The sequence below is a fragment of the Emys orbicularis genome, chromosome 7 (genome assembly GCF_028017835.1).
Source record: "Emys orbicularis isolate rEmyOrb1 chromosome 7, rEmyOrb1.hap1, whole genome shotgun sequence".
NCBI classification, from domain to species: domain Eukaryota; kingdom Metazoa; phylum Chordata; order Testudines; family Emydidae; genus Emys; species Emys orbicularis.
The window spans coordinates 43,421,421-43,447,807 of NC_088689.1; the positions used below are offsets into that span (position 1 = coordinate 43,421,421).

Sequence of the window (26,387 nt, forward strand, 5' to 3'; positions counted from 1 at the left end):
GCTCTTCGCGTTTGGCGCGACCCACGTCCACCTTCTTGCGGTCTTCTTTTTGTACTAGGTGTTTGCCGCATACAGTTCTTTCATTGCTGCCATCGCTACCAGCCTTTCTCCTCTTTCATTCCTTTCGCCACTGCTGTATCTCCCTATGAACTTTTCACCAGCTTTCCCTCGCCCAACCTTGGCATTAAAATCTCCCATCGTGATAGTGTAAGTGGACTTTTGCATGAGGGCTCTTTCGAGCTCTCGGTAGAATTCTTCCACTTCTTCGTCCTCACTTGCACTTGTGGGAGTGTAGGCCTGGATGACCTTGAGGGTAGCTTTTGACTCCATCTGAAGATGCAACACGCCAATATGTGATGATATTAGCTGGCATGATATGACTTTCAAAGACCAATCCTTACTGACGATAAATCTGACTGATTTCTAACTCCATCTCCCTTTCCAAGCCTCACAGTGCTTCCATCCTTCCAGTTGACTTCCAACTCCTTCTTTCGTCAGGTTTCGCTGACACCAAGGATATCGCATCTTATCCTTTTCTTCTCCCCATCAGATGGTTTAACGTTTCTTCCCTCACCAGCAACCTACAATTGTAAGTACGCACAGCGAGGGTTGTTCTTTTCCATGTTGGCCTAGCACCTGACATTTTTAGCAGCCTTTCGTCGCTCAATTTCCACTCCGCCACTGTAGAATGGTTCGATAATGTGCAGGGAACTAAAACCATTTACTTGTGTTGTTTTAGCCATTAACTTCAAGCCATCCCACTGGCTAGGCATGCAGGCATGCATACCTCCTCAAGCTTAGCTAGCCTTCAACCTCTATGAAGAAGGAAAAGCACTCTTTCTGAGAGAGCAATCCCCCTCCCTGGATTGGATAGTCCGACACCTTTGTAGCATGATTAGACCTACCAGGGCATATGCACCGCTACCATAGCTGTCAGATGGCCAGGGTCACTGCTACACCACGATGTGGCGCTGAGGTAGGATTTTGCAGCGGCCCGCAAAACAACAAACAAACTTTCTAGCCCTCGTGGTTAAGGAGGAGAGCTTGAAAATGTGCCCCCCTAAAGGCTCAAACACCAGAAGGCAAATAAAACATCCTTAAATGTATTATTTACAAAAATCTCATGATTTTGGGTTGTCTGACTCATGATTTTTTATTACCTGGCATTAGCAATACTGCTTACGCAATGTGGCTACTTCGCACATTCACAAATTCGTATTTCAGCATGGAATTGACTGGGAGCATACAAAACTAATGGGCCGTGGGGCAGAGGACAGTGCAGGAAATTCAAAGGTAGGGGAACTATTCAAAGGCACTATAGCACATCCTCTAGCACTTCCTCTCCAGCTTTTTGCTGCTGTTAGATAAGACCTAGTTTCAGTGTGTAAAGTGACTTTGAGGGAAATCTCTATTACTTTGTTTTCCAATAGTGCCTGAAGACCCTAACCAAGATCCAGGCCCTGGTGTGCTAGGTGGCCCTGAAGAGCTTGCAGAATAAACAGACAAAGTGGTAGAATGAGAGTATAATTGTTCTCGTTTTTAATGCTGGGGAGCTGAGGCACAGAGAGTGATGGGCAGGAGGTTATTCAGGCAGTCTGTGCACAGCAAGGAAATTGAACCCAGACCTCCTCCGTCTCAGTCCTGGGCCATGCTCATGCTTCCCCCTGGATGGCATCTGTGGCATTTCCTTGGCTTTTCTAATAGGGCTGGGCTAACGATTGAGGCAACGATCTGGACTGGCTGAGTTGACCCCGACTGGTTTGGTAATTGCTTCCAGGTCAGACTGCACGGTGCTCCAAGAGGCAGCCGGACATTGTATTCAGAACCTGACTCCTGCAGTCACTCACCCCTGCTTTCCAGGTGAGCCAGAAACTGGAGCCCACAGAAATGCAAAACACTTCTGACGGGCCAATTAAAATCTCCACTTCCCTTGTTCAATAATGTTTGTTGTCAGGCAGTTAAACTGCATCTCTTAATAAGCGAGTGTACTGGCTGTTTCAGCCCTGGCTGGAAATCAAGGAAAACCCATCTGTCAAATGCACTAGGCCCTCTTGGAAACCTGCTGCATCTCTCTCCTGCCACCTTGCATCCCATCTCTGCCCTTGCTCCCATGATAAATCCGCAATAGTTAATCTTTCCCATGGCTCGGGCAGCAGTTGTTGGTCCACGTGGTCTGGCCTGAACTTTCTCAGAACTAATGAGCCCTAGCCCGTGGAGTGGCAACCGCTGTGGTTTTGGGGACGGGTGCACGTGCTCTCAGCCTTGCTCTCGCTAAGTAAACGGGGTTGAAATAACTGAGCCTGGTTATTAAAGGCGAAAGGAGGCAATTAGAACAGCGCAACGAGGAAAAAGTGACGCTTTGGCAGAATTAAGGCTGACGAGGCAAAAGGCTCTCAGCCATGGGAACAATGCGAGATATTAATCATGCACTAAAACAATAATTGCTGTCTCCCATCCCTGTGCTGCTGCTCCCGCCTCCTTCACCCTGCAAAAAGGCCCTGGTCACTGGCTGCATTCTGAATCTCTATCTCTGTGCCCCTCTTAAATCAATCTGGTCTGAGTCAGCCGCAGGCACAGCGCAGTGACAGGTTTGGGTATTCTTCCCTTTGTTTTGTTCTGGGCTGCTTTGTGCTTTATCTACTCTGCATCCTCATCTGAGCCCCCGGGGCAGGGGAGAGATGCAACTGGATCAAAAGGCTCCTGGCCATGTCCCTACCAACCCTTCCTCCCCTGTCATTAATTTCCTTTGCGTGGTGTCTCAGGGTCTATCTACACTCCAAGTACTACAGCTGCAGCTATATGGCTGTACTGTAGACACTACAGCGACAGAAGGGTTTTCTCTGTGGCTATAGTAAATCCACCTCTCTGAGAGGCGGCAACTAGGTCTAAGGAAGAATTCTTCCATCGACTTAGCTGCATCTACAGCGGGAGTTAGGTTGACCTAATTACATCGCACAGGGCATTGACATTTTTCAGAGCCCTGAGCAATGTAGCTAGGTCAATGTAAGTTTTAGGTGTAGACTAGGCTTAATGGGGTGATCAGACAGCAAGTGTGAAAAATCTGGACGGGGGTGGGGGGTAATAGGAGCCTATACAAGAAAAAGCCAAAAATCGGGACTGTCACTATAAAATTGGGACATCTGGTCACCCTAAGGCTTAAGTATCTCTGCAGTTCTCCCCACTGGGATATCTGAACACCCTGTGTGTAAAATGAAGCTTCCCACTTTGTTCAGCAGCTTCTGGTTCAGTCATGAAACCACGAAAACCAATTTAAATAATGGGCCCTATTTGTTTCTCAGGAATGAGACCGTGTAACCCTAGAGAGACACGGTGGGTGAGGTAATATCTTTTATTGGACCAATTTCTGTTGGTCAAGCTTACACAGGTAGAGTGCCCCATTAATCCCTCTGCAGTCATAGGACAAAACCCATAAATCCAGTGCCTCTGTTCAGCCCATGATTTTTCGTGCAGAGTAATAAATGTAAGCTCCCAGGCTCATCTTTTGAAAGTGTTGTGCAGGTTTCCTTTGAGGATGGGGACTGAGAGGTCAGATATAGAGTGATCTGTGTCCTATGACTGCAGAGGTGTTAACGGGACACTCTATCGTGAATGGTCCCTTACAATATGTGCTAACTACATACACTAAACAGTCTGCTTCCCCTTGCATTTAGCTGTGACTCTGGGGGTACCTTTTCCCAGACCAGATGAAGAGTTCGGTGTAAGCTCGAAAGCTTGTCTCTGTCTCTCTCTCTCTCTCTCTCTCTCTCTCTCTCACCAACAGAAGTTGGTCCAATAAAAGATATTACCTCATCCACCTTTCCTCTCTAATATCCTGGGACCAACATGGCTACAGCTACATTGCATACAGTGTGACCCTGTCTGCTATCACAGGCAGTTGGGTGAGGAATAGGACCAGGTGAGTCCCTCAAGTTGTGAAAACAACGAGGAGTCCTTGTGGCACCTTAGAGACTAACAAATTTATTCGGGCATAAGCTTTTGTGGGCTACAGCCCACTTCATCAGATGCATGGAGTGGAAAATACAGTAGCAGGTATAAATACAAAGAACATGAAAAGATGGGAGTTGCCATATCAAGTGGGAGGTCAGTCTAACGAGACAATTCAATTAACAGTAGGATACCAAGGGAGGAAAAATCACTTTTGTAGTGGTAATGAGAGTGGCCCATTTCAAACAGTTGACAAGAAGGTGTGAGTAACAGTAGGGGGAAATTAGGTTTTGTAATGACCCAACCACTTCCAGTCTTTATTCAGGTCTAATGTGTAATTGCAAATTAATTCCAGTTCTGCAGTTTCACGTTGGAGTCTCTTTTTGAAGTTTTTTGTTGTTGAAGAATTGCCACTTTTAGGTCTGTAATTGAGTGTCCAGGAGGTTGAAGTGTTCTCCTACTGTTTTTTGAATGTTATAATTCTTGAAGTCTGATTTGTGTCTGTTTATTTTTTTGCGTAGAGACTGTCCGGTTTGGCCAATGTACATGACAGAGGGACATTGCTGGCACATGATGGCATATATCACATTGGTAGATGTGCAGGTGAACGAGCCTCTGATGTGGTTAGGTCCTATGATGGTGTCCCTTGAATAGATATGCAGACAGAGTTGGCACTGGGGTTTGTTGCAGGGTTTGGTTCCTGGGATGGTGTTTTTGTTGTGTGGTGTGTAGTTGGTGGTGAGTATTTGCTTCAGGTATGGGGGCTGTGTGTAAGCAAGGACTGGCCTGTCTCGCAAGGACTGGTCTGTCTCGCAAGGTCTGTTGATTTAAGGCGCAGGAAGACTGAGTGACTTGCTGCTGGCCTCACAGAGAGTTAGGGCTGATCCCAGGGCACTGCCAGCTGTTTGTTCCGAGTACTCCTCTACCACAACCTCCTTCCAATCAAATTAAATAGGATAAAATAAATTTAAAACCTTATTTTTCTTCATCCTTTCAGGTCTGAGCAATCGGCTGCCGTACTTCATCAACTATTTCTTTGACACGTACCTGCTGATCAATGAGGATACCCCCGTGGGTGAGTGCGCCTCACTTATGTTAATGAGCAGATTGCATTGTGTTTCCAGGCCGGTTTGGGGTGTGTGAAAGTGACCGGGGGAAGGAGGAGGCACACAGAATGGCTAACAGGCACCCATTCTGGCTATGAAGTGTGTTTGAAGTTGCCCAGCTGGGAAAAAGATCCAGACCACCTGGGACAATGGAACTTTTTTCAAAAGAAAAGAAGTGGGGAAAATATGCAACATTCACTTGGGAAGCGTGTGATGTGTTTGTTTAAGATATCAATTCAGGATACCAAACTATGTGGCTCATTCTCCATCAGATCCTGTGTGCCTTCTCTCCTGTAGGGAAGCTGGAGTGGCTTTATATGCAAACGAGGGAGGAGAGGGTGTCTTTCTGCCGTGAAATCTTCCAGAGCAAGGATCTGATCTTGAAAAAGTGCTGAATGCCCTCCACTCTCAAAGTAGCATCGCCCAGGGAGAGCTCAGCACAGCAATTTGAAAGATCAAGCCTCAGCAGAGACCTCTTGACGCTTGAGGGCCTAGTTCTCCATTGCCCAGCAACATGTTTAGTCACTTACACCAGTGCAAAGTGTAAACTGTTACCAGACCAGAACGGTAGTGTCTGACACCCACTTTGCACCAGTTTAGGTCTAGGGCAACAGAGAATCAGAGTCCTGGGTGTTAGTGGAAGTTATCTAAATGCATTAGGGGATGGAAATAGACTTAAATAAAATTATAGCTCATAACTAGAACTGCTCTGAGAGGTGCCAGTGGAGGAAGATTACACACGGAAATAGGTTGTAGCCCAGTTGCACTTCATACTAAAATACTATTGTGTAATATACAAACTGCATGTGTGCTCTCAGATTTCCTCAGTCTCCTTTTATTTTGGCTGGCTTTCCATAGATAGTATAGTAAAATAAATGTTTTTATACAGTGCCTAGCACAATAGGGTCCTGGTTCATGAGTAAGGATTCTAGGTGCTTTGGTAATATAATAATTATTCACCTGGGTTTCTTGTTGCCTACTTCCCTCTCTTTTCCTGCTTCCCATTGTAGCAAGTAAACAAATCCTAGAAGCTTTCACAGCGCATGCAGCCACTCAATCCTGCTGCCAGAGTCAGTCAGGAAAGAGCTGAGAGTTTGGGTAGAGATGAGATTTTGTGTATAGTGCCCTTGGAGATAATTGGCAATTTTTTGATTGACAGATGTAGCTTTTTATTTTATTTATTTGTTTTGCTAGTGATCAGTTTTAGTAAATGTAGAAATTGATCGGGCCTTTCTTGGCCTCTTTCCAGGCTCTCAGTCCATTAAACTTGTACTCTTCAATCAGGGCCGGTGGCTGGCTTTTAATGCTGAAGGAATTGATTGTAAGCCCAGTGTGTGCACAACTGTGGGTCTGGGCCTCCATCTGCAGGCTAATAGCTGTGATCTTATCGGGGCCCCATTTACACTGGCCTGTTCCACCCTTCCTCACCCTTATACACTGCAGATCCATGCAGCAGGAACCTAGCAGCTACTGAAACATCAGCAGGGCTTTCAAAATTTAGGGGGGACCCCAGTCAAGGGTGCTTCTGCTAAGAGATTAAAACGGCATGAATCACCAGAATCAGGTCTTTCCAACCACCTCGCGGAGAGACCTCAGTTTTGTATTCAGTTGTTCTGAGGACCTGTCACGAAGTGGGACTTTTCTGTAATATTTTTATGAATCCTGTGTGCCTCAGTTTCCCTCTGCGCTTTGCACAGTTAAGAGTGTGAGCTCTGCTCTTGGGGGCAGAGCAGAACATGAGGTGAGTGAGGGTGTCACATTTCTGTCTGGGCTGCAGTGAATAGAGCTGTTCAGGGACTGGCTGGAACATGCTGAAAGCGACCCATATCGATGCAGAATCCCAAAAAGACAATGGAAAAGTCCCAATGACCAAACAGTGACACCTAAAACCCACTGAGCAAGAGGAAGGCAGTTTGCCCCACACCTCTCAGCAGGGAAGCTGAGCAGAGACTCCAGCTCAAGAACAAAAGACTGAGACACAGGCAGGGAATAAGGAGTTGGCTCCTGGAGGAAGCTGGCTGCAAAGGAATCAGAGAGAGAGAGAGAGAGAGAGCCGAAGACGCGATCCACTATAACCTGGCTGGTAGTTTGTGCTGGTTTGGCCAGAATGGACTATGCTTTAACCTTTATTTCTCTGTGCTAACTTAGGGACTTGCAATGCTGTGTGCCAGCTGTCTAATAAATCCTACTCTGTTTTGAAAACACTGCTTGAGTGTCACTGTAAATACCTGCTGAGGTGCATTAGTCACGGAAGAGCGTACAAGTCTCTATCAAGAGTCTATTTCATCTGGACTCGCTGGACAGAAATCACAGCGTGAAACAGGACTACTGGAGCCCAAATGCTCATCTGCAAGGCGGTGAGGCTGCCTGGCCTACACTGAGGGAAGGAGTGGGACCCCTGGGAGGTCTGCCACATAAAAGGGGTTGCTTCAAGAGACTGTTTAAAAGATGGGGCGTAGCACAGATCCAGTGGATCCATGACAGGCCCCTCAAATAGAGTCTTGCCCACACCCTATGGTGTTGCACTTCATTTATACATTTTCTGGGACAGTGGCAAAGCCCTCCTGGAATACACCCTAGAGAGCCTATGGACCGGGGACAACCTTGCTTGAGAAGCTCTAAGACAGTGGTGCGCAAACTTTTCCAGTTGCACCCCCACTTGCCATTAACAGAATCTGCGCGCGCACACACACACCACACACACACACACACACACACACACACACAAAATCAGGACCCTGGTGAAAAATATTTTTCGGACCCCTCAGCAAGGGCGGACCAGCTAAACAGGGCCAACGAGGGTGGGGGGGGAAGCCGGGCCCCAGGCCCCCTTCTGGACTGCCGGGCCCGAGTAATTTGTACCGGCTTCCCCACAGAGCTAGGCCTGGGGGCAGTGTGTGACTGGGCAGAGCAGGGCTGGGGGCAGAGCAGGGCTGGAAGCATGCTGCTTCATCTTTGTCCCCACAGTTTGGAGTCCACTGATCTAAGATGATCCTTCCCCAAATTCACAGAGGACTAGTAGGATCCAAGTAAAGACGGTCACTTGACTTTTAGCCAATCACAGCTATTTATTTTAGCACCAGTTTTAACTTGGTGACTGTCCAGACAAAAGCATGCAATGGGTGCTGTGGTCTGTCACGCGGTGTGTGGGAGTCAGGGCCCTGCACGCCCCCGCTTCCTGCAAATCACCAGGACTCTCAGCCAGCCAGTAAAACAGAAGGTTTATTAGATGACAGGAATACAGTCCAAAACAGAGCTTGTAGGTACAGAAAACAGGACCCCTCAATCAAGTCCATCTTGGGGGGTAGGGAGCCCAGACCCCAGTGCTGGGCCTCCCTCCATTTCCCCAGCCAGCTCCAAACTGAAACCCCCTCCAGCAGTCTCCACTCAGCCACACCCCCCCCACCCCCTCCGGCTCCTCCTCCAGTCTTTGTCCAGTTTCCCTGGCAGAAGGTGTCACCTGGCCCCAAGCCCCTCCTGGGCTCAGGTTACATGCTCAAATATCATCCCTCAAGTGAAGTCACACCCTGATATCCCACCACCATCCAGCACCAATGCAGACAGTAAACCCGTAAAACTCCCACGCAACATTACCAGGTCAATACTCCCCAGTCCCTACTCCGTCACATGGTCTATCTGAAACATAGCACCTCATGAAACAATGGCTGCCTGCTCCCATTGAACCAGCCAATACCATAGTGGAATGTGAGCCATAGGTGTGATGGTTAGCATTGTCGGTAGCAGTGCCTATCAGTGGTTTGTAATGCAGTGCAACAGAACAGAATTTGGTCTTTGTGATTTTTGGTCTGTTGTGACTCTCAAACTTCTTCATATGGTGGACGACCTCTTAAAATGGATTTTAATGGGCACCTCCTTTCACAACCTTTGAAAATGCTAGATGAAGATGGTATAAAGGAAACAAGAAAAAAATCCTTTAAATATGATGCTATCCTGCTGTTTTGTACCTGTGCAGTTCTACTTGCACTCCTTGTGTAGGACTTTGCTTATTTGCATGTGCTTTATCTGCAGCCTCTACTGCAGCACTAATATCTGTAGATCACTTTACAGATTATTTCTATCTTCTTGTGTATTTGCCACCCCTCTGCATTTGAAGGGGCTAACAAAATTAATCACTAGTGAATTTGCCCTAGAGAAACTTCTGATGAAGAAAGCAGCTACATGGAGTAAATGGAACTGGTAGGTGGAGCTGACTGGAAAAACTTTGATTGAATGTTTTCTGATGGAGAATGTGGTTCTACAGAAGTTGAAACAGTTTATGAAATTGTGTAGATTTTGCCCCAGTTTTGTCAGAACTTTTTTCACATTTTTTCTCCTAATGTCAAAACAGGATGTCTTGACGACATTGAAATGAAATATTTTGACTTTGTTTCATTTTGAAGTGACTTTTCACTTCAAAATTTTTATTTTGCATGGTTTTGCAAAGCAAAATCAAAAGGACATTTTTTTTAATCAGTCCAAAACAACAATTTTTTGAAAATTTCTTTTCTTTTATGGAGAATTTTTTGAAAATTTCAAGTTTTGTTCCTGACTGGAACGAAGACGAATATCAAAATCCTTCACAAAACAGAATTGTCATCATCCTCCCTGGTCTAGCGTGTTTCTCCCCCCCACCTTGCATACATTTCTCAAATTAAAAAAAGTCGCCTGGAAGCCATAAATGTTCTGGACTGGGGCACAACTAGCTGGAAGCAGATATTTCACCACGGTGTCAGAAGCACAGCCCCCAGGTAGTGAATGATAAAGTGCACATTATACTCATGGACTCCCAAATGCTATACAAGGAGTTACATAAATAGGGTCTGTAGGGACTATAGACAAACACAGCTGTCATTATATACTTGGCAAGAGTTGCCACACTGTCTTGGATATTGGAACCTGTATTTCCTATGGGAATTTTGATCATGGTTACCCCAGCTGCTTACTCAGCACTGTTATGGTATCTTTAAATTCTACCAGCAGTGGGTATGAGGGTCCTTGCTTTAATGTTGCATGCAAAGGACAGCATAGCAGTGCTGCAGTATCCCCTTCTCCCACATTGAGGTGTTACTACTACACATGAAATTACGGTGTGGGGGATTTGAACCTGTGACGTTGTGACACTCTCAGGGAAGAATGACTTACTAAAGAATCCAGTAATCATTCCAATAGCTGCACTCATGCAACAGAAATCGAACTGTAGGCTGCATCTTTGAATGGATACTTTCTCAGATGTTCAGTTGATTCAAAAGGTAACCCTTTGTCATCAGGACAGTGAATTCAGTCATCCATCGGCAGGACAAATCCCCTCCAAACTGCACCCAACTTGGAATACCCTAGATGGGGGAGGGAGCGGGGAGGAAGTGCCAAAATATCTGCATCATTCCCTTCTCTTTGTTAACTTCTTCCCTCCCAAAAAAGTCCCCTGTATTCTCGCTTACCCGACTAGAAATTAACAGCCTCCTCTTCCCTCATGTGATGCCTAAAAGAGTCTTAAGCAACAATTAAAGAGATCATTCCCTCTCTAATCACTTACATGAGTAAATTAGTCTTGTCAGGAGCTATTAAGACCGAGAGCTTGGAATTCATTAGTCTAGATTGGGCCTATGGAGCTCCTGGCACCGCCGCCAGTCCAGGCTGATTAATTTCTCTGAAAACACCATCAATGCCCATCTGTTTCATTTAAGTCCAGGGAGAGCAATTTTCAGGTGGACTGATCCCCCTCGTCAGTTATTTCACCCAGAAGTAATGAAAAACACAAACACACTCTACAGAATTGGGGAGGGGGAGAGTTGGAGGGGGAATATAAAACACAAATATGAGGAATACAAAAACAATTGAATTTGCTAGGCAGCAGAGAAGAAATTGAAGGACAATAGAGAAATGAGTGAAGTGAAGAAATATTAGGTACTCTGATGTGCATGACAAGAGGCTGGTTTAAAGAGAGGAAAGGAGGGGCGGGGGGAATCACCCAGCCACAGGGCTGCCGGCCTAGAGCCATGGCAGAGGCTTCTTACTTGCAAACAAGTGGGTAATGGCAGCACAGGGGACAAGGAGGGTCTGTTTGGAAATGGGTGAAGTTGCAGGAGCTATGGAGGGACTGGTTGCAGATGCTTGGGCCCCTCACTCCCTGTGATGGGCAGCAGGGAAGACAAAGTAGAAGACAAAACTGTGGGGCATAAACTTGGACTCAGATGTTTAATCCTGGTCTCATTGGTTTTACCTTGTGGAAGGCAAGTTGTGGAGAACCAGAATTTCCTATTCATCGTTCCTATACCCTTTAATGCAAAGTCAATAGCTAATGAGGTTATCACCATCTATGAATTGATGAAGGACAAGGCCCCTGACTTTGCATGTATAACTGAGAACCGGTTCAATGATGATGCAGGACAAATATTTGTGCAGCTGTCTGTGATTAGGTGTATGGTTCAGCATGATATTAGGGGGGATTGGGTAGGAGGTGCTGCTGTGTTTGCATCTGCCTCAAAGTGGAATGGAGTTTGTCATACTATGGATATCCACAAATATAGTGACAATAGTTAGCAGTTGCTTTTACTCTTAAAATCACTTCTGAGACATTTTGCTAATTAATCCTCACAAGAAGTAGGTAAGTGGTGTCATCCCCATTTTACAGAATGGAATGAGGGCAAGAGATTAAAGCCAGATTATTAAAGGTATTTAGGTGCCTAAAGCCCCAGATGGACCCTTTTGAAAACCTTCTCAGGAACTGTCTGCAACTTTAGGTGCCTTTAATCCTCCCCCCCCCCCCAAAACAAACAAACAAACAAACAAAAACTGGCCCTTAAGTGTCTTGTTCAGAACTACAGAGGGAATCAATGTTATGATGGGATTAGGATCTGGCAGTTCTTGGCTCCTAGTTCTCCCACGCTATACAATGAAAAACAAAATGTACAACCCCTGAACCTTCCTTTGCTGTAAGAAATGGGGAACATCACCTCCTGGTGTCACATTTGTGGGACAAAATAATCACATGATGCTGCAGCCTGATTACACTGGTCTACAATTTTTGAGAAGTCGTCTGCTTCCGAGATAAAATGTGCTATTTATTATGTATTTTGATGTGCTGAATTCAAATATGACAATTAAAACAACTGATTGGCTACTGTTTCTAAGATATTTAAGTTTTTACATTTTATGTCTATGTATATTGTGTAGACAGTAGAGTTTTAATCATAAATTGTAAACCTAGGTCTTTTCATGTGTGTTTGGTTGCTTTACATGATAATATTTCACCTGTCCTGTTTATGTAACACTTTAAAAATCAGCAAAAGGGTTATATAAATAAAATTTATTATGAAACAAAAGGCAAAAAACTATTATGTACATAGTTTAGTCCTATTCAGTGTCTACTCGGCGCTTCTTGGCTTGTCTCTTGTATTCATTAAATGGAGCATCTCTTGTCACTGTCCAGCAATAGTCTGCAAGCATTGATGGGCTCCATTTGCCCTGATAGCGTTTCTCCATTGTTGCAATGTCCTGGTGAAATCGCTCGCCGTGCTCGTCGCTCACTGCTCCGCAGTTTGGTGGAAAAAAATGTAGATGAGAGTGCAAAAAATGTATCTTTAGTGACATGTTGCAACCAAGGCTTTTGTATGCCTTGAGGAGGTTTTCCACCAACAACCTGTAGTTGTCTGCCTTGTTGTTTCCGAGAAAATTTATTGCCACTAACTGGAAGGCTTTCCATGCCGTCTTTTCCTTGCCACGCAGTGCATGGTCAAATGCATCATCTCAAAGAAGTTCACGAATCTGAGGACCAACAAAGACACCTTCCTTTATCTTAGCTTCACTTAACCTTGGAAATTTTCCACGGAGGTACTTGAAAGCTGCTTGTGTTTTGTCAATAGCCTTGACAAAGTTCTTCATCAGACCCAGCTTGATGTGTAAGGGTGGTAACAAAATCTTCCTTGATTCAACAAGTAGTGGATGCTGAACACTTTTCCTCCCAGGCTCCAATGACTGTCGGAGTGGCCAATCTTTCTTGATGTAGTGGGAATCTCTTGCACGACTATCCCATTCGCAGAGAAAACAGCAGTACTTTGTGTATCCAGTCTGCAGACCAAGCAGGAGAGCAACAACCTTCAAATCGCCACAAAGCTGCGACTGATGTTGGTCATAGTTTATGCACTTCAAAAGTTGTTTCATGTTGTCATAGGTTTCCTTCATATGGACTGCATGACCAACTGGAATTGCCATTATGCAGTAAAACAGCTTTAAGACTCGTCTTCGATGAATCAATGAACAGTCTCCACTCATCTGGATCGTGAACGATGTTGAGGGCTGCCCTCACACCATCGATGTTGTTGCAGGCTACAAGATCACCTTCCATGAAGAAGAATGGGACAAGATCCTTTTGATGGTCACAGAACATGGAAACCCTAACATCACCTGCCAGGAGATTCCACTGCTGTAGTCTAGAGCCCAACAGCTCTGCCTTACTCTTGGGTAGTTCCAAATCCCTGACAAGGTCATTCAGTTCACCTTGTGTTATGAGGTGTGGTTCAGAGGAGGAGGATGGGAGAAAATGTGGGTCCTGTGACACTGATGGTTCAGGACCAGAAGTTTCATCCTCTTCCTCTTCCTCGTCTGACTCAAGTGAGAATGATTCTGGTGCATCAGGAACCGGCAGTCCTTCTCCGTGGGGTACTGGGCGTATAGCTGATGGAATGTTTGGATAATGCACAGTCCACTTTTTCTTCTTTGACACACCTTTCCCAACTGGAGGCACCATGCAGAAGTAACAATTGCTGGTATGATCTGTTGGCTTTCTCCAAATCATTGGCACTGCAAAAGGCATAGATTTCCTTTTCCTGTTCAACCACTGGCGAAGATTTGTTGCACAAGTGTTGCAGCATATGTGTGGGGCCCACCTCTTGTCCTGATCTCCAATTTTGCAGCCAAAATAAAGGTGATAGGCTTTCTTAACCATAGTGGTTATGCTGCGCTTTTGTGATGCAAAAGTCACTTCACCACAAACATAGCAGACGTTATCTGCACTGTTCACACAAGTACGAGGCATCTCTGCTCACTTTGGCTAAACAGAAATGTGTCCCTTTGCAAAATCAAACACTGACAAATAAGAGAGCACGACACTGTATGATTTCTAGAGCTGATATAGGGCAATTTCTTCAGCAGAGTGATGTAAGCTTCGTTATGATTGCATCATCCATGACTTCTAGGAATAACATGATGCAATTCATATCATGTATGACGCAATACCAGCTTCAGATTGCATCATTCATTGTTTTGCCTAAAAAGCAAGTACTGTCCAAACCCAGTCATAGATTTATTCATAGATCCAGTCAAAGATGTATTTGAGTCATTTCTGGTTTAAATTGAGATCCCTTCCCTTTATAACTCACTTATCCTCCGCAATTCCCAAGTCAAGGGTCGTATATACTGACCCAATAGCATATCTTGAAAACTAGAGCCAATCAACAATTTTAAGCATCATTTTCGTTCTCAGTGACCCAGAATTAGTAAAGTTTGACTACATTTATTTCAGAAGCATTTTGGCTGTAGAGCAGCGTTATATGACATTTGTGTTTTCACATCATCCTGGAATATCATCACACACTGGCATGCATGATGTCTTCACCTCGTTACAATGTAATCACTGAGAATCAAGTCATGACTCTCTAATTGCCCGGCAAGATGGATTTACAGGATGTGGAACAGACCTGAGAAAACTGAGATTGCCTAGCAAATTTCAGAACAGGGAGTAACCTTGTAATTAGCTATGTTGCCTTTGCACATGTTTCTGGGAAAGTTGCATGCTTTGGAGCCTTGCAAATACCCAACCGAAGAGGTAGCTCAGGAAATAACTCAGGTGGTAATACTTTTGAGTCTGGTTCTGAGTTCCCTTCATCTTGGCTGCTGCATTTAAATGTAATTGGGGGATAATGCCATCTTCAAGTAGTAGTAACTGTTTGATTATGCTGTCAGGATGGACTCCAACAACATACTTTAGGACTGTTCCATTTTCAGGGTGAGAATGGTGAAGGTATATTGTGTGTGTGGGTAACTACAAGGTTTGGTATAGGAGCAGAGGATGGGAGGGATGGCCAAGCAGTGCTACCTGTGGGGTGCTCACTCCTTTCACAGGTTGGGAGGGCCTATTCAAACCACAGCTATAAAACCTGAGGTTGAAACTGCTATACTAGAATGGCAAATATAGATGAATACTCCAGAGTTTCACTGTGCAGTCTGACTATCCATGGGTAACTTCAACATGAAAAGAGGCCAGGGTATGGTATTTTGATTGTTCTTGCTGGGACTATCTCTTCAGTTGTATTTGGCTCTGGATGAGAAACCTGTCTGTTGCTGGGAGATTTGCCCAGGAGAATATAGCACACCTGCTGGTATTTCAGACAGGTGGAGAGAGAGAGCTTGCCACTGGGACATCAGCAAAAGTCAGATCCTACCTAGATATTCGAGTTCATCATATATTTCTGGGCAGGGAAAATGAACACAGCTGATGTTCCCCAGTCCTAGCTTGCTGCATTCATGATGAGACATTGGCTCAATACCTCTAGCTTTACACATCAAGGCTCAGGCCTCTGTGCACTCTTCAGGAGCAAACTAGCTAAGCTGCTTGAGTGTGCTAGGCTGATCTCAAGGGAGAGACAGCTGTGAGGACAGTGGCTCAGCACTTCTAGCTTTCTGGGCAGATTTAGAGGAACAGATATCTGAGAGGTATCCGCGTCAACATCTATAGCTTGCTGGGCTGATGTCAGGGCGCAGGTCTCTGAGCTCATTGACTCGGCATCTCTAGCATTCCGATCTGATGGGAAAGCATAAGTCTCCACAAAGTTATTGGCTCAACAGTTTTAGAGTGCTGGGCTTGTATCCAAGTAAGAGTCTCTGTGAGGTCACTGGAACAGACACACTAGCTTGTTGGAATTATGTGAAGGCCCAGACCTCTATGAACTCTCTGGCTCAGCACCTCTTGCTTGCTGGGAAGATGCCAAGGCACTGGACTTTCTGTGGGGACTCGTTCAGCACTGCTGGCTTACTGGAATGAGCTGAAGCCATGATAGCTTGCTGGTATCTGGTTCAGCATCTCTCTGCATGTGAACTGATGGCAAGTTACAGGCCTTTCTGAGTTCACTGGTTCAGCACCTCTAGCTTACTGGTCTGATGTGAAGCCCAGGTCTCCATAGGATCTCGGGCATTCAAGTCACGGTTCTTGAACGTTAGTTTAGTGTGTAGGTGGTCTGGTCTAGTGGTCACGGCTGGGTTGAGGTCTGCCCATCAGTGGATGGTGGTAGCTGGGCAGGAACTGGAGGAATAGCAAGAGACAGGTTCTGTAAGCAAGAATCAGGGGCAGGGGCATGCCGGGATCAAAGACTGGAGATCAGAGGCAGTACCAGGTTAGAATCGAGAGGCAGGAATCTGGGTCAGTCAGGCTGGGGTCAGAGGTTGGAGATCAGGAGCTCAAGCAGGGTTTGGTGTTACAAACAACTTCCCGAGGCAACCCCTGGGGTTAAATAGAGTGCTTGGCTAATCAACAGGCTGCAGGGTACTGTCAATCTAGGTCTCTTGGGCGGTACTTCCTGCAGCGCCTACTCTCCATCGTGCTCCTTGGCTGTGCCTCTGTGTGGCCTCCCGGTGGCACGGTAGGACTACCAGCTGTCCCAGGCTCTACAGACCTGGGCTCTTGTCACATGCATGTAGCTTGCTGGATGTCTGACATCTGGTCTTGTGAGCTCACTAACTCAACAACTCCAGCTTGCTGGCCTGAAGTTGAGGGATAGGAAACTGTGAGGCCACTAGCTCAGACCCTCTATTTAACTGAGCTGATGTTGAGGCACAGGCCTTTGTAAGGTTATTGGCTCATCATCTCTAATTTTCTGAACTTGTCAGATATATTGTCATTGGATCAGCACACAGCTTGCTGGGCTTATGTGAAGGGACAGGCCTGTGAGACCACTACGTCATCAACTTTAGCATGATGTTCTGATGTCATAGTACTGGCCTTTGTGAGGTTATTGCCTCAGTAGCCGTGGTTAAAGTAGATTAAAAACTCGAGGATGAGCTCATACATTTTGATGTTTACAAGTTTAGATGTTTTTTCAGATAACCTAGAAACCTTCCATCGGACACTGTGACACAAGGACCAGCTACTGATCTTATGGAAACATCCCATGGAATTTGAGAGAATTTTAACTTTTCTACAAAATTTTTAAACCAACCTATAGAACTCAATAGTGCAGAGATAATTCTCTACTAAATTCTGTGGGTCAGATCCTAGTCTCTATTATGTCTGCTTTGCACTGCTTGGGCTGCACAAAGGAGACTTTAAAAGAGGCCTGAATGGACATCTGAGGATTCTCCTTGCATAGAGGAATCTTCCTGTCTATGGTGTAAAGCTGGCACAGCCTGACCTATAGCGCTTGTTGGTGGCCAGATATGATGGCATGAACATAATGCTGGTGTACTCTGGTGAGCCTTGGCTGCCAGAATAGCCCCTGAGTGGCATTGCATCTCAGCATAACTTTAGAACTTTTTGGGAACCCTGAGTGTTCCAATAAGGAAGGGAATTAGGATTTAAGGTTCCAATCCCACTTTAAGAATAACAGGGATACACTCCTGCACCTGTAGAGCCCCATTCAAGCCAACAGCATGCTGCAGAGCAAAGAACTGGGTCTGTGTGTATTCAATTCCATGTCCTGTTCAGGCCATTCAAAGGACCCAAAGGTCACATTATTTTACTTTGTTGCTGTCTCGGGCTGCATCACCAGGATTCCTGGCCTGATACACTATTTCTTCTGGATTCTAACACCTATCTCCACTGTGTCAGGTAGAACAAATGAAGTAGGAAATGTCAATTGAACCATTTTGATGAGTTTTCAAATTTACCTTAAGAGGTTCTGTTATATGTAAGCTCAGAGAAGGGATAGCTCAGTGGTTTGAGCATTGACCTGCTAAACCCAGGGTTGTGAGTTCAATCCTTAAGGGGGCCATTTAGGGATCTGGGGCAAAAATCTGTCTGGGGATTGGTCCTGCTTTGAGTAGGGGGTTGGACTAGATGACCCCCTGATGTCCCTTCCAACCCTGATATTCTATGATTCTATGAAAATGGAGAGTCTGATGCAGTGGGATGGGGTAGGCACTGACCTTGATTGGTTGGTCCTCCATGAACACCACAAGAAGAATGGGCCTACCTTCTGCCCAAGACTCCAGAGCAAGGGAGTAGGCCACTCTATTCTTACGGGGGTGAGTAGAAAAGAACAATGCCAAACAGGAATGATGGGGACTGTCTGGCCTGATGGAATCTTTCATAGTTTTGGATAATGGAGATATCCAGAACTTTGGAGGTGTAGCTATGTGAACTGAACTCTCCATCTTTGAAGTTCGCAAAACTCCACTCAGTCTTACCTATGGAGCTGCAACTGTGGCTCCATAACTTAGTTGTGCTATGATGAGGCTAGTTTGCTGTGTGTGCTTATGTTTATTTTGGCTGGATGTATTGTTGGAGATTTTATCACATGACATAATCTTTAATTAAAGATGAATCTTTAATTCCTGGGGACTCCAGGACAATCCTGTAGGTTGGCAACCCTAGTTGCTGCTTGGTTTTGTAGGATTCTTACTGTATTCCCCCTTATAGAACAGGAATCAAGGCAAGAATTATTTAATGTGGGAAAAGAGATCAGTTTAGGATTCACAAAGGAGGATGGGAAAACCACAACTAGTGGCTGTGTGGAGTAAGGTACTTGACTCTCAGTTTGTACTCTCTCTCTCTCTCTCTCTCTCTCTGTATTAAATGCAGCATGTGATGCTCAGATTTAGCAATGCGTTGGCTACATGCCTATGACAATGAGGAGAGATCCTGGATAAGGAGCAGACCCAAAGGTCTATGCAGCACAGGGGCAGCTGCCACTGCATTATCCTGAATTTAGTATCTATCTTCCTGTCCATGTTCATTAATGGATCATCACTCCTGTCATTCTTTTTGTGCAGTGTTCGGGTCACAAGAATCATTGATGCTCTGGGAGTCATGTGGGATCCTGGGGGGCAACAGGCCACATTATCTGCTGCTTCTAGTGATGATATCTCCATGCAGTTGTGCATATACTTTCTCATCTATTTTGTCCCCCCCCCCCAAACACACACACACTTCTGCTGGCATTTTTTGCTGAGTAATACTGTACTGATCTTGGTGTCTGGTCCCACCATGGTGCTCTGCTTACTGCAAAGCTGGAAAAAAATGGTGGTATTCAGTTTATTCCTATTCCCATTTGTTGACTTTTGGAATCTCTGTGGTAAAACAACTCTCCTCACAATACACTTATGAACCAGTTGTTGGACCCTTAGCTACTGTATGTGTGTGAATACCCAATGGCAGGGGGGGCGGAGCTATGTGGGATGAAATTTGGAGAGGAGAAAGGGGATCATTAGCAGCATAATACTTCTTTCTTCTGTCTCTCCCTGCCTCCCTTCTCCCCTGCGAGTGCAAAAGTAACATGGCATGTGGCCACTTGAACACTGCCACCAGATATTTCACGAGCACAAAGTTATAAGTCAAAGGTGTTTTTATTTGAATTTTCTCATGTTACTTTGTTTTAGCATGTATCATATTGAAAAACAGCCAATGCCCCGAGAGTCAGCAGAAAAGCAAAACTACCTGTTCCTGACACCACCCAAAACAAGATGATGAAATGGGTTCCCTGCTGCATACGTCAGTTCATAATCTTCCCAGTCACCCAATGTACTAGATGCTTTAGGTGAAATACTAGTGACATAACCGGGGAAATCATTATTTGTTTAACAATTCAGTGACAAAGATGTAGCTTGTACTCCAAGACCTAGCTGTTCTCACCTATAAATCATGCCCTCCCCTCTCCACTGGGTGGCCTTCTTGCAGGGTATGAGGCTGTAAGAGCTATGGGGGAACTGTGCCAGTGAGAGGATTTGAATATGAAGAAAGGATGCACATAGGGGCCTGGGCAAAGTATCCCACAAGAATAACAGGAGTACTTGTGGCACCTTAGAGACTAACAAATTTATTAGAGCATAAGCTTTCGTGGGCTACAACCCACTTCTTCGGTTGTAGCCCACGAAAGCTTATGCTCTAATAAATTTGTTAGTCTCTAAGGTGCCACAAGTACTCCTGTTATTTTTGCGGATACAGACTAACACGGCTGCTACTCTGAAACCTATCCCACAAGGTACTTGCTGAGCTGGGTAGAATTCCCTGGAACAGCTGAGGTGTTGAGTAAAGGAAGGTACTTGTTGGACCTGAAATTGTTTTATAATTGTACAGTGCTGATAAGTAGTAACTGCATGACTGGGTCTAATCCTGCCATGGGATGCCTTCAGCTCCCATTGGTGTGGAGGGGAGTTGACAGTGCTCTGCCAGTCCCAGCACTGGGACCCGACTGCACAGTCTTAGAATAAGGTATGTATGTGTGGATGTTGCTAATGGTGCCTAATAAGTGTGTGAAAAGGGCTAAAAGCCTCAGTGTAAAGAAAGTGCTTCAGGCATACTGTTAATGAGATACTAATTGGGTACTAACCAGGTGTGAATTAAATGAAGCACAGAGGATGGTTGCAAAGCTGTTGTAAACTCATTGTTGAGACAAGCTGCAGTTCTTGTTACTGTGCGTATTTGTGGGCATGGGGCACACCAAGACCACCCATTTGTGGGTCACCAAGCTATGTTCTCTGCACTGTTTCTTTGGTATTTGCTAGGAGGGGTGCAGGGTTTGCTTTGTTAAAAAGAAATGTTTAGCAAAGTTTCACAAAATGATTTTGAATTTGCAAACTTTGATGAAACTGGAAGAAAAATTGAGAAGCTTTAGAAAATATGCTTGTTTGTAAGAGGAAATATATAGACAATAATTACCACACATCTTCCATGAACATCAAAGGGCTCTTCCTCCATGAGGCTAAATACCTGCATACTGCATTTAAATACTCTCCAGTAAGGGACCCAACTGCATTACAAAACAAGCAGATCAGAGGACCCAGTTATTATATGGTTAAAATGTGTTGTGTGGACAGGTCCTAAATGAGTTGTAACTTGTTTACATGTAACTGGGGCAGTTCCACCAGTGCTAACAATTGTGAGACCCCTAATGTAGACCGGTATCAGAGTAGCAGCCATGTTAGTCTGTATCCGCAAAAAGAACAGGAGTATTTGTGGCACCTTAGCGACTAACAAATTTATTAGAGCATAAGCTTTCGTGGGCTACAGCCCACTTCTTCGGATGCATATGTAGACCATCTCTACTGTCTTCTCTAACCTTGCCCACAACCAGTCTAGATGACAAGGTTGGCTAAAACGTTGTCAGTTGCCAGCGTCTTGGCTGCACTGACAATTTTGTCCCAGTTGCAGCAATTGGCGGCCAGCCACTGTTATAGCTGCACCAGAGCAAGCTCCAACTGTAGATCAGGAAAGCTGTGATTTGCACTGGTGCAGTTTATGCCACTTTCAGCCATGAGGAAAGCAAGCAGCTCTAGATGTTAGGTGGAGGGGGATGGAACCTCTGCTCCCTCTACACAAGAAAAGGGGAAAGAAAAGCCAGCTGTGGCCAGCCCCAATACTCCCCTCTGAATACTGTGGAGTGTAACTAGACTCGTGAGTAGGGATTTAGGTGAGTGTGGATTGTTGTGCGACTGAGAAAGCTGAAGCTCAACAAGCTGAATGGTGAAGCTGGACTGCGGGGTCGGTGATCCTCCCAAACCCCGGATTTACTCATTTGGTTGTATGTAAATATATAGGTGGTTACTGTTTCTTTTTTTTTTTTTTCTTCCTCTCTTAGCCCTAATATTCCTAGACTCCTGAGTGCTTGCAAGTAGGAATGAACCACCTAGAAGAGTGACTGGGGAAGTTACATTTTAATTGCCATAGCCAGAAATAGGAGTGCAGCTCTGGTTGGAACCTGGAGCCATGCTTTTATTTACTGTAGAAAGGATCATAGAGAGATGGAACCTGGCCCTTGGCTGCTGCCATTGGCACCTAGGAGAAGGATTACATAGTGCTATAGAACTTAATAATTTTTTTTTAACATCATCTTATAAAGTATCTAATGTAGATCAGGCCTTTGTGCAAAGCAGTCTGGCTGCCTCAAGTTCTGAGGCTCTCCTGGGGGCTGAGCCTGATGGCAGAAATGAGCAGTCTGTGCTCCATTCAAAGGATATGGCTTTCCCATTCCTGAGAAGTGATACCAGTTATGCCTGAGATTGTATATATGTTCATCACCCCCCGCACATGTGTGCCATTACTCTGAGTGTGTGTGTATGCATTTAGCAGAATTGATTTGGCATTTACAAAGGGTAATTCAAGATGAATAGGCTGGTCTCTGACTGTGAGAGAGATTGAGGTATTACTGAATATGAAATCTGCTTGGATAGCTTCACAAAATGCATTTCAGGTATGTCTGAAAAAAGTTATCAATAATCTGGTGTTTAGCAGGGAATTAGAAGGAACTTAATCCCCACTTCAGTATTTGTTGTTAGGTCACAGTATTGCCCTCAAACATTATGTTCTGTCTAAAACTACACTGCAAACTCTTTGGGGTAGGGACCGTGCCCTCTTATTTGTTCTGTGAAGTGTCAGGCACACTTGTGCGTGCTATAATGATAATAGATGTGAATATTCTAAACATACAGTACTACAAAACAGCATAATACAAGGATATTTCATTTCAGTTCTTGTGACACAAGCTCTTTTCTCATGGTTTCTGATATCATTAGAGGGTTCCTTGATGGCATTACATTCTTGTTCTTCTATATTAAATTAAAAAAATCCCTATAGTGTATATAATATTAAGGCTGTGATCAAATATTCAGAAAGTCAGGCAACTAAAAATTAATCTTTAAAATTGTGAAATCAGCAGTTTTGTGTATGCTGTTTATTTTGTAGTCTACTAACAGAGCAATACATTCATGTTTACATGTAACAAGGAAGAGTGGAATAAAAAATACTATATATGCAACCTGGACCAAATATCAGACTGGAGTAACCTTTATCTTTGTAATTCCTGATCTTTGAGTGTTAGATCTTACAACTTCTTATGTTACACCGTGACATTTTTGTATTTATTTTGTCTTTTAAATAAAAATTGAAACAGTTGATTTATAGTAACTGGTTTATACACCTTACAAACTCTGCTGACTTCACCAGTCGAGCCCCAGAGCCAGCTGCTTGGGCGGCCTTGGGATCAGCCACCCTGGCTGCTGCAGAAATCACGGAGATTGTGGACAGTCGTGGAATCCATGACTTCTGCAACCTCTGTGACGGACACAGAGCCCTATGTATAACCTCATCTTGTACTCTTCCTTCCCCCATCTCTGTGTACTCCTCCTTCCCCGCACTGCTCTTCACTGAAATTGCAGTTGAAATGACAGATGTGGAAAATGAGAAGTGCTAGGAATAGAAGGTTGAGAGTGGTGCTGACATGCAGTAATTCACAAGATTATAAATTTATCAATTAAATAATGCAAAAATGTGCATTGAGCGTTTTTTTGTTACAGTGCAGGTGCTGTAGTGAAAACTACTATTAAGGCTGCAAGCTAATTTTAATTACATTTTTACACAATTTTCACACTCTTAACTTTCTAAAATTAATCTTTTAATTAAACTTTTTAATGCTTGTGCTCAATTGAAATGTGGGTTTTTTCTTCAATAGCTTAAGCAAAATCCTTTCAGTTGCCTTTTAAACTGTTTCCTGCTGATTTAATATATAATTAAAGATCACACTTCTTTTAACACAACTCAAAGATGGCTGAGCTTTAAAACTTGAAAACTAGAATGTTACTAGTCCTTGTTGAGGAGAATGGCCATAATCAGGTATGAAAATAATTGGGTGAAAATGAACAGTTATGAACACTTTAAATTGTTTTGTACTGAGCATGTCTACAAAATGTCATTGTCTGGGAGTTTATACTCAAAATAAACCACACACATGATTAGTGCATATCTGTAGATGTGGACATTATATTCTTAATTCCTTATAGCTGTTAAAGGGCTTATGCCACCTTCAGTGCTTAAAATAGCTTAATGATAAAGTTTAATCCTTTCCTTGTTTTAAAGAAATAGGGAAATGTAAACTTTTTAATATATGAAAATTTCACAATGTTATTGTACGACCTGGAAATACAGTAGGTGCAATGTGCCCAAGCTAATATTGCTGCATGAGTCAGCATTTCCTAATGTTTTAACTGTGCAACCTTAACACAAAACTAACATACTCTTGCATTTAACAGATGAATACGTTTGATTGGCAGTATAAGTTAATACATTGGTTCCTCATGTCAGACTACTCATACACACTGATGGCTTTTGCATTAGCTGTAACCATTTGGGGAAAAAGATTGAGACAGAATTGTGAACAATGCAGTGAAAACATCTCCTCAGTTTGCAGCAGCTGTATTAAAAAAAAAAAAAAAAAAAAAGAGAGCGAGAGAGAGTGAATAATCTGTGTATCCATTTCTTAAAGATGTATTAATATTGCATTTTACACAAGGGGAAAAGATTTCAAACACTTGACCTTTAATGGCTAGTAACTCAATTTTATTCCATTCATCTGTATTGCTTTGTCAAATTATTGCTCTTTTGAATCTCCTGTATTATACTGTCTAGGTTGTCTTTCTGTGTGTGTGCAATTAGGAAGGTAATTCAGTCATATTTTTCTCTTGTTTGTTTACTACTTGAATATGATATATTTAAAAAAAATGAATATTCAGCTAAAGGGACATGATGGGATGTGCTCCCCAGACAGGCCCTGAAGGGGTTAATGTGAGCCTGAAAGGCCAATTACGGTGCCTGGCTGCACCTGGAGGAGGAACCAGGCTTAACTGAACATCAAGCCAAGCTGGGCAGGAGCAGGCTGGTTAGTATAAAGCCAGGAAGTTGACACCAGAAGGAGGCTGAAGGGGGAGAGGCTGAAGTCACTTTCTGGAGCAGAGAGGTGGGGAGATGAAAACCTGACAGGGAGAACAAGCCCTGGAATCCTAACCCTGGAAGAAGGGTTAACCCCAGAGGAGTTGTGGGGAAAGAGAGCCTGAGAAGGCAAGGTAGGAAGAAGCCAAAAGGAAACAGCAGCAAGGAAAGGGGACTGCACAGACCTTGGCTGCTTGTTATAGGGTCCCTGGTCTGGAATCCAGTGTAGAGAGCAGACCTGGGTTCCTATGCCACCCACTGGGAAGTGGCACAGTATTGGAGATGCCAACCGGACAGCTGGTCTGGAGGGAGTTTGATTCCTCGGAAGGAGAGAACCATACAGTGATCTGGCCAAAGGACCAAGTCACAAAGAGGGAACACCCTGAGTTCAGAGAGCGAGACACCCCATGGGGTGAGAAACTGAAGAAGGCACCAGATGGGAGAGAGCTAATCCCCAACCCCAGATGAAGCCACAAGGTGGCACCCTATAGTGAGTGAACAAGGAGATATAGAATATTATGGATTATGCCATAATGCCATTATATAAATCTGCTACAGCCTCATCTTGAATACTGTTGTTAAATTTTGGTCAGGTAATTTAAAACAAAACAAACAAAAAAAAACCCCCCAGACCTTGCAGAAATGTAAAAGGCCCAGAGGAGGATAACAAATGATCCAGGCTCTGGAAGGGAGGGGCTTTCATACAGGTAGAGACTAATGAGTTTGGAAATGAGAGGAGAAGGAATAGGTATAGCAGAGAAATATAATGATCGGGGGTATACAGAAAATCAATCCGCTTACTGGAATTTACCTTTTACCGTAATACAAGAGCAATGAAATGTAATCAAATTTTAAACAGTAAAAAATAAGCACTTCTGTTTGCAGAGTTTTAACATGTGGAATTCAGTGCGGCAGGATATTAAGGCAAATAGCTGAAAAAAGTAAGCAATGAGCCTTAAAAAGTATCAAATGTTCCTGACCCTGATTTCAGCAGGGTATATGGGCATATGCTTAACTTGAAGCATGTGGGTAGTCAGATTGACTTCAAAGCTAATCATGTGCTTATGAACCTTGCTGAGGTCTGGGCCTAACAGTATAATAACAGCATGTGTTTAGCTACACTTTAATGGCTGTTAGTGCATATGCTTCAGAGAATAAACTAGTTAGGAAGAAATAGGAGACCAGGACAAAATGTCCTGTTGTACAGTGAGATGCATTATGGTATTTAGACCTTCTTCCAAAGTTCCTGACTTTGGCTGAAGTCTTGGGCAGTTCCATGTAGCTAAGATCCCTGAGACCTAGCTCCTCAGCTGGTGTAAGTAGGCATAGTTCCATTGAACTCACTCATCCAGACAACTAGAAAGTCCATGGACTTTGCAAGACTTTAATCACTCTGTGTTGCTGACAGTAAGCTGGCAACACAGAAGTGA

General features: G+C 44.2%; 1 protein-coding gene across 1 annotated transcript in view; it reads left to right on the forward strand.

The window, feature by feature from the left end:
• The window catches only part of CDH23 (cadherin related 23), a 547,959-nt gene that overhangs the window by 65,018 nt on the left and 456,554 nt on the right, over window positions 1-26,387 (forward strand). Inside the window, exon 3 of the mRNA XM_065408191.1 lies at window positions 4,943-5,020. Within this exon, the coding sequence (XP_065264263.1) occupies window positions 4,943-5,020 (78 nt within the window). The remainder of the gene's footprint in view (window positions 1-4,942; window positions 5,021-26,387) is intronic.